General features: G+C 38.8%; 2 protein-coding genes across 2 annotated transcripts; both read right to left on the reverse strand.

The window, feature by feature from the left end:
* Window positions 1-200: 200 nt before the first annotated feature.
* LOC128708101 (GILT-like protein 2) lies at window positions 201-1,116 on the reverse strand. Its single transcript, XM_053803059.1, has 4 exons — window positions 850-1,116; window positions 619-783; window positions 369-515; window positions 201-293 (listed from the first exon to the last, which is right to left on the reverse strand). The coding sequence occupies exons 1-4, from the start codon at window positions 1,114-1,116 to the stop codon at window positions 201-203; spliced, it is 672 nt and encodes a 223-aa protein (XP_053659034.1).
* Window positions 1,117-12,969: 11,853 nt separating this feature from the next.
* LOC128706789 (uncharacterized) lies at window positions 12,970-15,211 on the reverse strand. Its single transcript, XM_053801731.1, has 4 exons — window positions 15,124-15,211; window positions 13,670-14,101; window positions 13,199-13,564; window positions 12,970-13,067 (listed from the first exon to the last, which is right to left on the reverse strand). The coding sequence occupies exons 1-4, from the start codon at window positions 15,209-15,211 to the stop codon at window positions 12,970-12,972; spliced, it is 984 nt and encodes a 327-aa protein (XP_053657706.1).
* Between the last annotated feature and the right edge of the window lie 213 nt (window positions 15,212-15,424).

Genomic DNA, 15,424 nt, shown 5'->3' on the forward strand with positions numbered 1-15,424 from the left:
TGATAAATGTTAACGTGACCGAATATTTATTGTGTGGATGCAACTATAAAATGGTTCAAATGTTTGTATTTGATTGGTTAAATCGTGGTTCAACTATCTCACAAAAATGATAAAGATTAATAAACTTCTTATTGTAGAGGGAGGAAAACCAACCAACACATGTTTTACATATTTCTCTGCACTAAGTTATATGTGGCGCATTATAATTTGACACCAAACTTTGCTTCATACCGCTCCACAAATTTTCTTTCGAAATGCTGCAACCAATCGTCCTGTTCGTAAAAGTCATACGGCTGCAAAATATGATTGAACAAGATTTCGCATCACTGTGTCATTCGAATGTTTAATTCGCATCGTCTCAATCTTACCTGATCGCCAACGATGGTAGGTACGAATGGAAGCGGCCGGTAAACGGAGTCTGTTTCATTGGCAAACTTTTTGAACAAACTTCCTCCCTGTGGGCCTTGGCTGCAATTAACAACGGCGTTTTTGAACGATTCATGTCCTTCGATACACTTTTGGCAGGATGCGAAGCACAACATGAAACAAGAAGAAATGGGGAAACATTTGTAGCACACGCTTTGAATGCACCATGAAAATATCTCTTGCTACTGCTACCTGTTCGAAGTCTGTACGGAAGTTCTTCATGAGGCATGCCACTACTGTAAATGCCTTTTTGGGAGGCAACTTTTGAAGAATGCAACCGTGCAAAATGTTCAGTTGACATTCTCGAGGTCCGTGCTGGCAATGAAATTTGGGCGGTTCGTTTGGCTGCTCCTCAACCTGCAACGACGTGAGGAATTGCATACATTATACTGTACAACGCATAGCTGAAAGCACGATAAATACCCAGGCCTTTCCAAATGGTACCAAGCGCAACTTCATTTCTTTTTCATGGCGCAACCAGAACGGGTATAGCTGATTGGTAATGAAGACCATGCTGTCACTGCAGAGTGCTTCATAGTAGATTGTGACTGGTAGCGTATCAGTTTTGTTGAGGGAGTTTGAGCTCCGATCTTTGGCATTTGCTGATGCTTCGATGAAGGTGTAAGAGCAAACCAACAAGATCGCTAAGAATAACCACTTCACCGATGCAACAGATGCTTTTGATTCCATTTTCTGAGCTTGTCCACCTGAAGCCACATATAACAAAGTTAGAATATTAGCACTTTTTCTGTACCTGTATTTCGTGTTAGTACCACACTAAAGCATTGGAGGATAAGCCAGAATACCTATAGTTTTATTAATTATTCGGTTTAACACTACCAAGAAGCATTATTTTCGCTTTCAAATGTTTTTCAAGTTAAGAAAAGAAACTAACTTTGCACACGTCACTAGTTAATTCTGCTGAAGGTGCTATGGAAACACAACCAAATCACTTTTTTGTTGAAAACCTCAAACCAACACCAGTTCTTGGCTATTGTATCACACGTTGTGAACACAAGACAGCCAAGAGAAAATATAAAACATCCCAACCCAAGACGATTTCGTATATCAATGTGATTGCCATGCACTGTGATAATGGCTAGGCCAATTATATGTCATAATTTATTTTTTTTCATTTGTGGTATAGGTAAACTTCATTAAAAACAATTAATCTTTGCCCAAATTACACATATTTCCACAAATCTTATCACAGCAAAATGGCCACTTTTAGCTAAATATTCTAGCCATTATTGAATTGATTCCGCCAACAGTGTTCGTCAATAATCTGTTGATTTCATTATCTGTGTAATGTATATATTGTCCTCAGTTCTTGAGCGTAGACTCCAGAGTTGACCTTTCGATCTCTGACCACAATCGTTATCATGCTCCCGAGCTACACAATGACTCTCCGATAGGTACGATTTCTTCAATATGTAGCATTGTTGAGAACCAGCAGTTTCAGTTTTGTCGACCAACTGCACATGGCTGTGACCAGCTATAAACTAAGTTGACCAGATTCATCAAACAGATCTTTCAAATTATTTTATCTCTGCTCGTTTCAGTAGCTTCTCTTACTTATTCTAGTGACACACATTATTATTCAATGAAACAATAGTAGCTCCAAAAACATCAAAAATACACTCACTCATCAAAATGCTACTGCTGCACATACATATGCCTCCCGAGGGTCTGGTTTTTTTTTAAATTTTCACAGCTATGATGACAAACTTACGAAAAACAATGTGAAATACTCGCGGGACTTAATCAGTAGACGTTCGGGGCAAGCCTTTAGAAGTCGTAAGCGAAAACGTTGCGTTGCGCGAAAGGGAATACAGTTTGACATTGTAACTCATTGTAAACACAGTTTGACATTGTAACGCAATAAAATAAGAAGGCAGACTGATATATTTAAAGGAATTCGACCAATTTAAATTAATCGTAAGCAGACTTGATTCGCGTATCAAGCAAAGAATCCGAAGCATATTCGGCTGCCACGATTTTGTCACGCTGCAGTAGGATCCGTATTTACAGTATTTAACGGCCCATTGCGTTGTTCATTTGGGGCCATTACAATATTCCATCACGTTGCACAAATGCGTTTATCGAAAGGAAGCAATGCATCCTTGCAGCTCCGCGATAATGGACGTTCGCATCGACTAGAATCCAGGGTCTTCAGGGAAATAGACAGAGTGCGTTTCGAACTTTGCAGTGTCCATATCGAACAACACACACGCATAATTGATATGTGTAGAGAAGGGAGTTGCAGTAAATTGTTTTAATGCGGGAATTTGATCATGAATGCAGTATGTGAAACACCTCCAATCATTCGGAGTTTTAAAAAGAAAGAAAGAAGTATGATTCGTTGTTCTTTTCATTGAGAGCTGCAACAAATATTGGATTCTTTAAAAAATGTTCAATTTCACAACATTTGTTTTGTTGAAACCCGTTTATGTGTGTGAAAGTAAAGCACCTACGGAGAACCCAATACACGAACTGCATTTTCCATCGATGCATTGAGTGACTCCAAAACAATCATGATCTGCGAAATAATCCTCTCTGTTTCATGCTGGGAACCTCATCACTCACATTTCCATTCACGACAAGGAAAACGTTCTTCCTGTTTCGTGCTTTTCCGAATGTTTCAAGAACTTCCCGACGCGAACCGAAGGACCAATGAGCACAACAACGAATTCTGCGTGAGTGCCTCGTGTGTACGCAGTCCGGGAAATCTGAGTCATTCATATTTCATTCGCCAGTATTGTCTGATTCGCGGTGCAGAAAGGACATGTGCTTGATTGTGCTCGAGAATTCGTGACTCCACAGAAATATCGTCCCACGGCATGTTGATCGCTTGCTTGCCTCCCCATGCGTGATTCGTGGCTCTTGTGTGACATAAAGTAGGTCCTGTTTATGACAAATGACCGCATGGTGATGTAAGTGTGGTGCCGATTTAGCAGCACTGCAGTGCTAACGCAGTAATGCTAGTAAATCATTGCTGTCGAGTTAGGTTCTCGTTAAAAAAGGCTTATTGCGACTGTGGAAAAATATGAGCTCTCCTTCTACAACCGGCAAATGATTGTGTGATTGGAGCGAACTCCTGGACGTACTGTTTGTATACGTAGCGTACAAACTTCAACGCCACGGTGAATCTCATGTGTTTAAGGTCGATGTGGATTATTGGTTTCGATGAAAAAATGAAGAAATAGTTCGAAAACCACAAAGCCAGCAACGAGAAAAGTGCTTCTAGCCTGATGCCCTCGGAACGATTCCACTGTTTGTGTGCAATGGTGCGGTTGTGATTCTAATTAGCCAACACTCACAATCATGACCTGACCAGGCAAAAGGTCAGCAGTGCACTTTCAATTGATTATGCAGCAGGGAAAGCAACCAGTCTTCTTTCGAATGCCCAAGGATGTTCCAGTTCACGTGTGTCGACTATTCAGCAGCAAAGGAAACAGTTTTCTCTCGTTTGAGCTTCCGATTCCTGGCATTGAGCATTATTGGGGATTGAAGAAACAATAATTAAAATCATACGGAACGTAGGTGCTTCAATGCTACGTGAGCATGGTGTTTGGTAACCATGATGACAGCCAGGGACTTAGTTCAGTGACACGCTGCTGAGCTCATGCGTAGGCAACCGGCATCGTCTGACGCACGGCGATGAGTTCCACTCCTTCGTCATCATATCATTCAAAAAGGCCGAAGTGCTACAGACCTCATAAAAGGCGTCGTGTGATAGTCATTCTTCTACGAAATGATAATCTCTTTGACACAGTTCTTGCCTGCGTTGGAAAATGGGGTTTTTGCTTCGTATATAATGCTTCGACAACCAGGGGTCAAGTGAACGATATTTTGGTTATTAACATACAAAGCGATATGATTAATACTGTTTTTATTTCTTTGCAAATAATCGACGTGAATTTTTTATGAAAAAATATTGCCTAAAGTAATGTTTTTCTTTTCAAATTCCCTGCCCATCTCTGGATATGGGCGTCTCTTGAATGTTGCATATAAAATGTGCATATAAACGGTTATTTGGAATATACACATTCATCTGACATTTACCAATTATTATAGTGGTGGTAAAGTTTCGTAATTTAGATAAAGGGATAATAGACAATCTGAAATGTGTCCTACTAGTTAACAGAACGTTATCTTGAAAAAAAGAGTGTTTCAAGCATAAAAATGAAATGAATTTAAAATGTTTTCAACTGTACACACATGTCGACGAAATTGGACACAAGTTAAATTAACGATAAAATTCTAACAAAAAAACATTGTTGCTGGTGATGAGAGTAAGTTCAAACTCCCCCGTAGAATGCTCTCAATTTCAGGTAATGTCATTTTTCACCCTGTTTTAGATCCCATTCTTTCTAATCCTCACACAACGTCATCCATTGGCCTGAACGTCCGTTCTGCTCCATCGAGGATGCTCGTCGTTTTACTTCGATCCATTGGGATGGTCGTGACGCTGAAGGGTGCTTAGAATGGGTATCCGAAAGAGCGTTTCCGTTCGCTTTAGCCATTTGAACTTTTTATCTGCTGCTCAAAAAACTGTCACCATTCAAGAGGTGTCCCCAAAGACGAACGGGCGAATATCCCCGCTGCAAGTTTATCTGTTGTCCTTTTTCTCCAATGTTTCATCCCTTGGTTCTGTTTGAACTTGACCACTCATGAGATGAAGTCTGCCTTAATTGGGCATTTGGTGTTCAATGTTCGATCGCAGTAACGTCGACCGTTGTTATCGTTCTTGGTGATTCTGTGGCGTTTGAGTTTTCTTGTTACTTTAGCCCTGGCGAATGATGGGTTTCATGTGACATGTTCATTAAAAATAAAACTACTTTTTGACCTTTGTAGAATGCGCGGGTGTTCTGTATTTAATTCTTTATAGCTTTGTATTTCCATTGCTGAAGAGTGGAACATTTTGTCTGTATAATACAGCTCCCCGCGGGGAAACAAAACAGAATGTGAATCTTTGTGGTTTACTTAATTTCCGGCTGCCATTAACACACTTTTGAAAGTTTGAATGGCTCTTGCGTAACTAAAAACGTCCTCGCGTTTGATTTATAATCAGTAATTTTAGATCCCGTGAAGTAAACACGTTCCTCGTACCAGAAATAACGTAAATATCATATGTTTTATTTCATATGTGTGCAAAACCTTGAAACTCGTAGAAAGTAATATTATACCAATACTAGGCACTCTGTTTTTAAAATTATCGTTAACAAATTGTATTTGTTACAAATAATTTTGCGTAATTCTTCAATATTATCATATGTACATATATGGATATATTTAATAACCCCATCTTTAAATAACCGAAACTCATTATCAAACCATCTAATTATTACAAATATTTTCTTTTTCTTTTCTATCTTTTACTAGGAAACCGGGCAGATGTCATTTTCCAATCATTTTTTCACTGATCACTTCTTATATGCTGTTCCCTACAACGGGCTCTGCCGGCTATGTGATGTCTTTCACTGAAGCTTTTAAGGTATATACGCAAACTTGATTAAACGATATGTAGCAAGTTTTCCGATAGAGGATTACCGGTTTTCATTGAAGTATTATAACTCCAATATTTCATTGCAGGATTTGTGCGTACTGAATATTAATGATAGCTACCATTTGAGGCTTATTAACGCTTGCGGAAATACATCCATATTACGTGACGGTCCTCCCTGCTCTGGCCGTATGTATTGAGAAGCTAGCTTTGTCTAATTTCAGTTTTGTCTTCCATCTCACTAGCTGGAAATAGATTGATTTTAGTAATTTTAATAATTGCAGGAAGTTTGTTAAGTTATTTAAAAGTTGTAAAAGTCGACTTGAGTATATATGGTTGTGAAATATTGTGTAAATATAACACATCATTATGATAATTGATTCGTGTTCTCTTCATCCAACGAAAGAAAAGTATTTCTTTTTTTTTTTCAAAATATTCATATTAAAATGCAGAGGTGTTTTATTCGTCGAGTGATCGATCTCATTATGGGGCTTGGGTCACAGCTTAAAGTCCTTCACCACTGTCCACTATTTCTCTTAAAAAGCGATCGTTCTTAAAGAGGAGGTAAATCGCTTACCATCTTTAGCTTTTTCATGTCAGTACGACTAAATCCTTAGTTCTTTGATCTTAAACGACGCTTTCCTTTGCCGCTGATGGATGAAGTGCTTTTGTACGTTCTAACTAGCAGCCACTCTGACCGCAAAGTCAGTAAAACACACAAAAAAATCTTGTTTGTGTTGGTGTGCCGTGAAAGTCGATACTTTGAGTGCAAACAGTCGCTCTCACCTTTTGGCCAACCATTGCTGATTCACTTTAGCCGTCGATTAACTTCCAATCAAAGTTTAAGCACTTTCCAAGTACCGGAAACTTTGTTACGCCACGCTTCCCGGGCAAGTTGGGACTAACGTGGGAAAATTGAAACCACAACTAGCTGACGGCTAGCACAGATATGAAGCTCAGAAGTGTGTGTAGAGGAGAACGATGATTTTTTTTTATTTCTGTTGAGGAAGAAAAGTTTTTTGCCTTCACCTACAGGTAGATGATGTTTCGTGTAGCAAACAACAACATGAACATGAACAACAACAGCATCGATTGTTAAAGATGCATTGGAATCTTATGCAACCTTAATTTCTTTGTATCGATAATGACAGTTCCATCCCATTTGATTTGTAAAGCAGTCAACGCACATATCAATGCGAAATCAATTGAGCGTACTGCAAGCCACGTCTGTCAACGGGCCATAGACAATTGAGTTCGATCGCTTCTATTTAATTAAACATTTTTATTGCTCACAACACGGCGAGAATTGCAACTCTCGCGGCGATGATCAATTCGTTGCCAAAAAGACTTGCTTTACTGTGTAGTTTGTTCGGATGGATTAGTGTGGTCATTTCACTCGCCCGGTAGCCGATATTTGCCAAACTTAGTGCATTGGATAAAAATCGATCAGCACGATAGAGGTTATTCAATTTAACAGGAAACAAGCTTTTTGTGTCAAGCACGCCATTGACCATGTTTTCGCATTCCGCTGGGCATTTTGCTTGTTTCGAGATCAGCGTGTGGGTGTGAACGAGGGCAGGCCAAGCACGCACCATGTTTGAAGTGCACCGTGCACAAATATTCAACCGTAAGTGGATTTGAATGGGATTTGGGAAAGAGTGGGTGTAAAGCCTCAGTACAGCGAGGAAACAAAGTGTACTTAATGGTTGGAGTATTAAAATGTCCATCGATGCGTAGTGGTATGCGTTAGGTGCCTTTTATGCATTTTATCCAAAGTTTTTCAAACACATCACTATTGGGTGTGAGTGCGTGAAAGGATAACAATGAATGATATAACGTACTAATAGAGTTTGGTAATGGTTGGCACCCGTTGGATAATGTTGCTTAAATATAATCACGTGATAATTGTCTCTGTCACATATCCGTTTAAGCTACAAACTCCATTTTAATGGAAACTCGGGCCATCACTAATGGCCCGGTGCGGCGCTGATCGTCACACGAACGGAACGGATCAAAATCCCATGCGGACCAATTCCCCGTAGCAAGGATTGACTATCCGGCTACGCGTGGTAAAATAAGTCGATGCGGCAAGGTCGTTTCAATGCAAAGTAGAACTCTTTGACTTTAGTTCTTAACTTTTTTGAAAATAGTTTTCTATTCTGTTCCAGGCGGATTATTTATCGTACGGGTAAAATTAAACTGGAACTATCCATTCATGCGGTGTTTATGTTAATGTGTTAATTTGTGTTAATGAATTTAATTAAATCATTTATACGTTTTTATGTTGAATACCATTAATTAATTACACTACGAAACGTAATTTAACTGTGACGCAATGCACAACCGACCATTGACTGTTGTTTGGTTCTAAAATATATCATTCTACGTGAAATTTGCCCATACTGGAAATGCAACAAATTTTCTCCAATTTAAACTTTCCATCAAAGGTCCGGCAATTATTTTCATGTACCATCGGTATTGTTAAAGCCAATACCATTGCTCAATTTAGGGTCGTCCAAAACAAGAAAAATAGCGTGCAGGAAAGGAAAACAAATGAAAACCTCAAAAGAAACTCAAGTGAGATATAGATTTAAAAGCACCGAAAAAGCCAAAAGTTCATAAGGGGTTTCCCGGAAATCCACTTCACTACTACCCCGTGCGAAGGAATAAGTTGTGCAAAACGGGTCACGGGAAGAGTTTACCGAATTCGTGATGTGTGCCCGGTCGGTTTTTCCTTTTTTTCCTGTTTCAAAGCGGCAAAAAGGCTGAACTATTTGGAGAACATCTTCATATCGTTCGGTTGAACTTTTCCTCACACCCGGAGGCTTTGTGGGATCAAGGTTGGTATGTGTTTATGAACGGTAGTGTTGCGATTGCGAGCGTTTTCGGGAAGTGGGCGTCTTAGTAATGGAACGGGATGGCACGACGTTGCAATAAAGTTCCGCAAAAAGAGAAAGTTTCTTCTTCAGCGATAAGTAGTTTGCACACGATAAGCATTTGCAGTAAGGGTTCATTTTTATGGATGTTGGTAAGTTGGAGTGCAGTGGAAAATCGCAATCCGCATGATATTGTTTAGGTACGGAAAGAATAGCTCGTTGAAAGTAGTTCAAGAATCATCCATCTATTTTGCGTTTTGTATCTTCCTCTCGAAAGCATCTAAATGTAATGGTAGGGATAAAGCGATTTAAAATGCATTTTAACTTTATACTATACACTTATTGATAGGGATTTGAAAAGTAACTTTTTTATTCTTTCCTTCGCCTTTTTTAAAATGATACATGAAATTTAATTAAACAGCTAAACCGGGGAGCAAAATTTATCAATACGAACTTTATATCCATCTGACTGCAATACAATCAGACTGTCAGCAACGTGGTGCCATATTTGGACCAAAGTAGAAATTGGTTCGACCAAGAGATTGTACTACTCTTTTGAGCAGATGAAAATTTTTCCGTATGAAATGTCTACAAGGCAGAAAATCAGGTACACATGATGCATGCGTCAGCAGAATGAAATTGATGTTTGGACATAGATTTTCACTCCTTTTTTTCAAAACTATCTGCTGAATCGGTCTCACCAATGTTCACCGAGTGGGTCTCAGCCAGCAAGAGAGCCGCAGTACAGCCATGTGTTCACATTTTCTATGCGACACTTTCACGTACTTGCATCGGCGAAAAGCGCACACCATACCTGCACGTGCCAGATGCACTTTTGTGTCACTATGGAACAGCCACGCCAAAGGGAAGGTCTATTTTTCGATCGAAACTATCCGAAAGACAAAACAGAGACTGTACTGCCCTGCGCTAGACACAAAGAAGCTAAACCCCGGTTGCATCACGACCCGTACCGTACCGTAATCTGTTGTCACATAATTCTTATGCTGGGTATAGGATGGTTCAATCCCGGGCAGCTTCGGAGAATTCAGCAAAGCACGGGCAGCAAACACTTTATTGAGGTAAGCGAACAAACAACAGAGAGCCTTAGCGTTGTTCAGTTTTGAGACACGAAGCGTTCGCAGCGGAAACTATTTAAAAAGTATAATGCTGGGTAGAGAGGGCAAGAAATTGCAACGAGTTTACTTCTTACTTGAACTCTGGAAATGTTTTAGTTCCTTGTGCGGAGAAATAACTCGAACGTCTTCACGAAAAATTGGGTTTCCAACCGATTTTCAATCGAATCCTGAGGGCAAACAAGAATTCTTGTGGTTTCGTGGTTTTCTCATTGCTTTCGGTTTACTGCTTAAATCTCAGTTTGTTTGTCTTTATGTAACATACTTGGTGAAAATACAACTGCAACGATATAAAATGTCATCGAATGTGACATGTTGGTCAGTAAAAAAATATTTCGATGATTGTTTTTATGCATTGATTATATATGTTTAATTGCTATAACTTATGTTTATATTCTTATCTAACGTAGTTAATTTACGAAATTGAACTGCAGTACAGAGGACAATTTGAGTGTTTTATTAATCGTTTTTTATTCCAAAATAATCAGGTCTCTTAATTTATCTGAGCTTCACCTAATCGAAAATGTTAAACTGATATTAGTATTCCAGAACACTTACGCTTCAAAACTACATTCGTTCAACCTCTTCCTTGGAAGGTGCTAGCAAATGTAAAGCAATTTAACGTCGAACGATCCATAAACAATTCAACACACTGCCATAGCAGACACAAATGTGGGAGAAGTATGATCTAAGCGTAAGTTGTTGGAGTTACCATCATCCGAGATTTTGCAACGATTGCTTCTAGGATACTTCTAGTTCATTAAAGTTGCTGGAACTGAAACATAGCGACGATGATGTTCTTGGAAGCATGTATCGTCACATGGAATGAGACCAAGATTCTGTCAAACCGAATTCCAATTTACCGCGTGATGATGAGCTCAACAAGCGAATCAATCCATCCAGCGTCTTATAAGCTTTCTTCCTAGACATTTCCCTCTTTGCTATGTTCAAGCATGGTTTACATATTACATTAGGTTTTAATTATGAAGCAAATTGATTGAAATATTATTCGCACACACGGCAGAGACAGACGCAACATACTTCGGTCATAGAGGTAACGATTTTCACAATACCGTGAAAAGCTTCAAGATTTTCCATGAAGGTTTCTATTATTAAATTTACACCAAATTACTGTAAAAAGAAGGTTACTTTAATTGAAGAGCATTAAATTTTGTGGCAACAAATTTGAGCAAATAATTAATTACTCGGAGTGTTATTAGTATCTCTGCTAAGCTACAATCCTTAGCTGCTTCATGAGGATTATTGAAAGATAAAAAGAGAAATTTATGAGCAGCCAAATTTGAGCAACAATGCATTTAAAAGTAAAAAGATTAAAAATGCAGCTAAAACTAGTAAAATGATTGAAAATTGCAGGTTTACACTGCAGCTCGCCATGTGTTTTGAATAATCAATAACTCCATATCCATCAATAGACTCCACACTGACCTTTATAGTTGTCTCTCCGATATGCAGTGTTGAAGTACAACTCGCAGCATCCTAAGCGATATTTCAATTAGCTCATCTTTCAATCACTCATGTGTGATCGTTGAATCTGAACTACATCATACTGGAACACTTAATATTTGTTGATTCAATGCAGACTATCACAGCCGATGGAGGATCCTGGTATCAAATATCCACCGCAGCGAGAATGCAATATCGAGGCAGAGATTTATCGTGCTGCTATTTGAGCCGTAATGTACTTACCCGTATCCGTCCGGAGCACATAACGTCTACAGGAGCTTGCGATTCAAGTGAATGCCGCAAGGGTAAGAAGACAAAGCAAAGATACACTCGGGGCACACAAAACATAATGCAATAACGAGGTTTCGCTCCTGTCGGCTGGTACGAGGAATGCCCATGAACGTGAAGGCGAGGTAAATGTGTGGGAAAACATTTTACAATGGATCCAAAACAGCAAGCTTGTGGAAATCGGTGAAGAATGGATTGTTAAACAAAGGAAATAGGGTCGCTACAGAGGCATGCCATACATGTTAAGCAATGGAAAAGAAGACAGTGACAGTATAACATTGATAAAGGCGGATTGAACAAAACATTTAACGGTTCAAATTAGGAGTAACGCATAATTTCACCCAAATTAATTGTGCAATATCGAGAATTTTTGTTGAATGCAGATGTTTATTTTCTGGTCTGTTTAATTAAAGAGAAAAAAATAAGTGACAAAGATTAAATGTTTTTTAATCGTTAATGTAATGAAAGAAACTTAAATCAACATATGTTGAAATTTACTGGTTTTTTTATTAAATTTGTTTTTATTTTTGACAAATAAATAAAAATTGAAAAAAGTGATATTAAACACATGTAAATTAATTGTACTTCACATTTTTCAATATACATGGCTTTATTATACCAAAAAAAAAAAAATTTTATTCATTTCTTCCTGGTACTTTCTGGAGTGTGGTTGAACAAAACAAACAAAACATTATTGGTTTTGTTCGCTATTTGCGCTGTGATCATCAGCAGCAAAATACTATTTTAATTATCGTTTCTACCATATTATATCTGAACATAGTGTAGATTATTGTTCCGCTTGCGACTGCCAGTTTTTCGATGATTTGATTGCACCACACGGTAAGGGGAAACGAGATCTACGTACTATACGTGCAATCAAATGCGTTTCTCAGCATATCGTTGTTATCCCTATGCTTGGTAGTACGTTGAAGTACTTTTACAATATTCAACTCGTACGTGTTAAACATTATATTTACAAAGTTGATTCTATATAGACTGTTGCACACAGCATTCACAGGATATGGGGAAAACTTTCAGAACGATCCCTCGGAAACAGTATGGGAAAGCTGTGTTTAAGTTTCGTTAGAATAAGCTCTTGAGAAAGATCCTGCCGTTTTCCTCACTTCACTAATCGCTTGAAACAGAATATGCTATGAGTGTCGCTAAAGAGGTTTACTTTTTGTTTTTATTTTTTTAAATCAATGTTGCGCTAGTTATCACTAATCATGATTTTAATGTACACAGTGAATTTGATCAGTAACGAAAACCTTTGGTTTTACGCTATTCGTGTAACTATCATCCTTTGTAGGTAAAGTATGAAACTCACTAATACGATACAACTATTCCAGCTTTGCGCGTTACCGGAACTTTTCACTGCAAGACAAAGAGAAATTTAAAATTTTAATTAAATTAATTAGCTGTTAAGCAAACCGAGTATCAAATTTACTACGATTTGTAGTCGTCAATACATTAAATAACAGTAACAGTAACAAGACAGAACTCACCCAATAGCATGGCAACACGATTGTCGATGGTTGGTTGCTCCCACTGGACGATACTCTCTTGTCCGCCACGCCATAAGACGGGAGATAAGCTTGCCATACACTTTATCCGTATCGTCCCATCGATGTAGTGCCGATGGTTGACGACTATACTCAAGCCAAGAAAGGTGGTAATCAGCCCATGCTGATTTTGCACCGAGGGATAGTGTATAATGCTGTTCGGGTCTGTAACGAGCACATCATTCAGGTACCATTGGAGATTTGAAGCGGGGTATGAGCGACCAGAGGTGCAGTTTAACTCCATCGTTTCCCCGTTGTGGTAACTTTTTCGCTCACTGTCACTTATATGTGGCCCATCCTTTGGAACAACTAGCGAACAATACGATTCATGACGAAAACAAAAACAAAAATATTGAAAAGAACGTTATTAACAGGAAGTCTATACAACTTAAATCCATAAAAAAAACAACTCACATATCACATCCATTCGACCTTCACCCTGAACCGAGTCGAAGCTGGGAGCCTCGGCCGAGATCTCACATCGATAGTTACCGGAGGATTTAAGCGTAAGCCCTCGCAGCAACACCTTCGTACCATCGGAATGGTTTGGGTCGACCCGGATACCCTCGATTTTGTAACTCTTAATCGGTTGCGAAGCCGACGGCACGTAACGATAGAACTCCTCGTTGTCTTTGTACCATTTGATTGAGTACAGCTTCTCCTCCTCGTCGAAGCGTTCACTGAGATAGTCGCTCTGATAGGCATGATGTCGTCGATTAGAGCCGTCTAGTGAGCTGTGCCCTTTACGTTGACCGTTAAGCTCGTAATGGCATTCAAGCAGGGCTGATTCGGTGCGATACTTGTACGGCGGAATTCTAACCGATTTTAGCTTAAGACCGTAGGATGCTGTTAAACACATGACATTGTACAATGGTATTAGTGTTGGTATGAGTGTACCTAAAAAGTATATTAACTAATAGACACATTTTGAGCGTGAATAGTATTAAAGTGGAATTTAGATACTCTTCTGTTTATTTATCGCAGCAATGGCAGACTGTTCTTCATAAATAGAAACAAAAGTTTAACTATCTTGAGTGAAAGGTACGAATATTTTACGGCACATATTTTAAATCAAATCACTTGGTTTTGCCACTAACCCATGGAGAATATTTACAATGGTGAACAAAGTAGGCTTGAAGATTTCCCTCGACTTTCAGAAAGACCTTTCCGTTACAGGTTAGTGAAGTGTAAAAAAATCTGAATGGGAATTGAACAGCTAATTCTGAATAAGAATTCTTTTTTGATCGGCGAGTCATTCTTGAATGTCAGTCGATTTTTTTTGTGTGTGTTTTTAGTGCCTTCAACAACTGGATATCCAATATCGTCACCAAAGAAAAACATAGCAAAGCGCTTTCTGAAAGTGTAACTAAGAATCTATTTGAAAATATCAGTCTGAAGTTGTTTCGCATTATATTACTCATTTGAGAAAACAAGGCAAAGAATAAAAAAAAGTTTCAACTAAGGCATCCTTAGGCATCTGCCAGTCTTACTATCGAACACCAGACACCAAATGCCCAATTAAGGTATAATGTGTCATGTGAGCGGTCAAGCTCAAACAGAACCAAGGGATGAAACATTGGAGAAAAAGGACACCAGAAAAACTTGTAGCTGGGGTATTCGCCCGTTCGTCTTTGGGGACACCTTTTGAATGGTGACAGTTTTTTGAGCAGCAGATAAAAAGTTCAAATGGCTAAAGCGAACGGAAACGCTCTTTCGGATACCCATTCTAAGCACCCTTCAGCGTCACGACCATCCCAATGGATCGAAGTAAAACGACGAGCATCCTCGATGGAGCAGAACGGACGTTCAGGCCAATGGATGAGGATTAGAAAGAATGGGATCAAAAATAGGGCGAAAAATGACATTACCTGAAATCGAGAGGATCCCAAGAAGGAGTCCGATCCAACTGTTCAACACCAGCAGCATTGTATCCGTTTCCTGTTTCGATTCGAACATCAATTTAGCTCGCTTTCAATTTTCATCAACTTTCCTTGCGTCACTTCAGTACATTGCACTTCAATATTTTACTATGTCACTTTGCGTGACATTTTTTTTGTATTTTGTTGTTTTTTCTTCTTTTGAATATGCACAGTTGCTAAGCTTTGTTCACTTTTGCTAACACTTTTTACACTTAATGCTTCAAATATAATGAACACGTGTTAAAAAAGG

This window comes from Anopheles marshallii, chromosome 2, assembly GCF_943734725.1.
Source record: "Anopheles marshallii chromosome 2, idAnoMarsDA_429_01, whole genome shotgun sequence".
Lineage (NCBI taxonomy): Eukaryota > Metazoa > Arthropoda > Insecta > Diptera > Culicidae > Anopheles > Anopheles marshallii.

Excerpts from the sequence above, each read along its gene's own strand:
- LOC128708101 (XM_053803059.1), bottom strand. The coding sequence starts at position 1,116 with ATGGAATCAAAAGCATCTGTTGCATCGGTGAAGTGGTTATTCTTAGCG. Across the intron at positions 784-849 it reads TACCATTTGGAAAGGCCTGG|GTTGAGGAGCAGCCAAACGA; the intron begins GTATTTATCGTG and ends ACGTCGTTGCAG. Across the intron at positions 294-368 it reads CTACCATCGTTGGCGATCAG|CCGTATGACTTTTACGAACA; the intron begins GTAAGATTGAGA and ends CATATTTTGCAG.
- LOC128706789 (XM_053801731.1), bottom strand. The coding sequence starts at position 15,211 with ATGTTCGAATCGAAACAGGAAACGGATACAATGCTGCTGGTGTTGAAC. Across the intron at positions 14,102-15,123 it reads TGGGATCCTCTCGATTTCAG|CATCCTACGGTCTTAAGCTA; the intron begins GTAATGTCATTT and ends TGTGTTTAACAG. Across the intron at positions 13,565-13,669 it reads AGGTCGAATGGATGTGATAT|TTGTTCCAAAGGATGGGCCA; the intron begins GTGAGTTGTTTT and ends ATTGTTCGCTAG.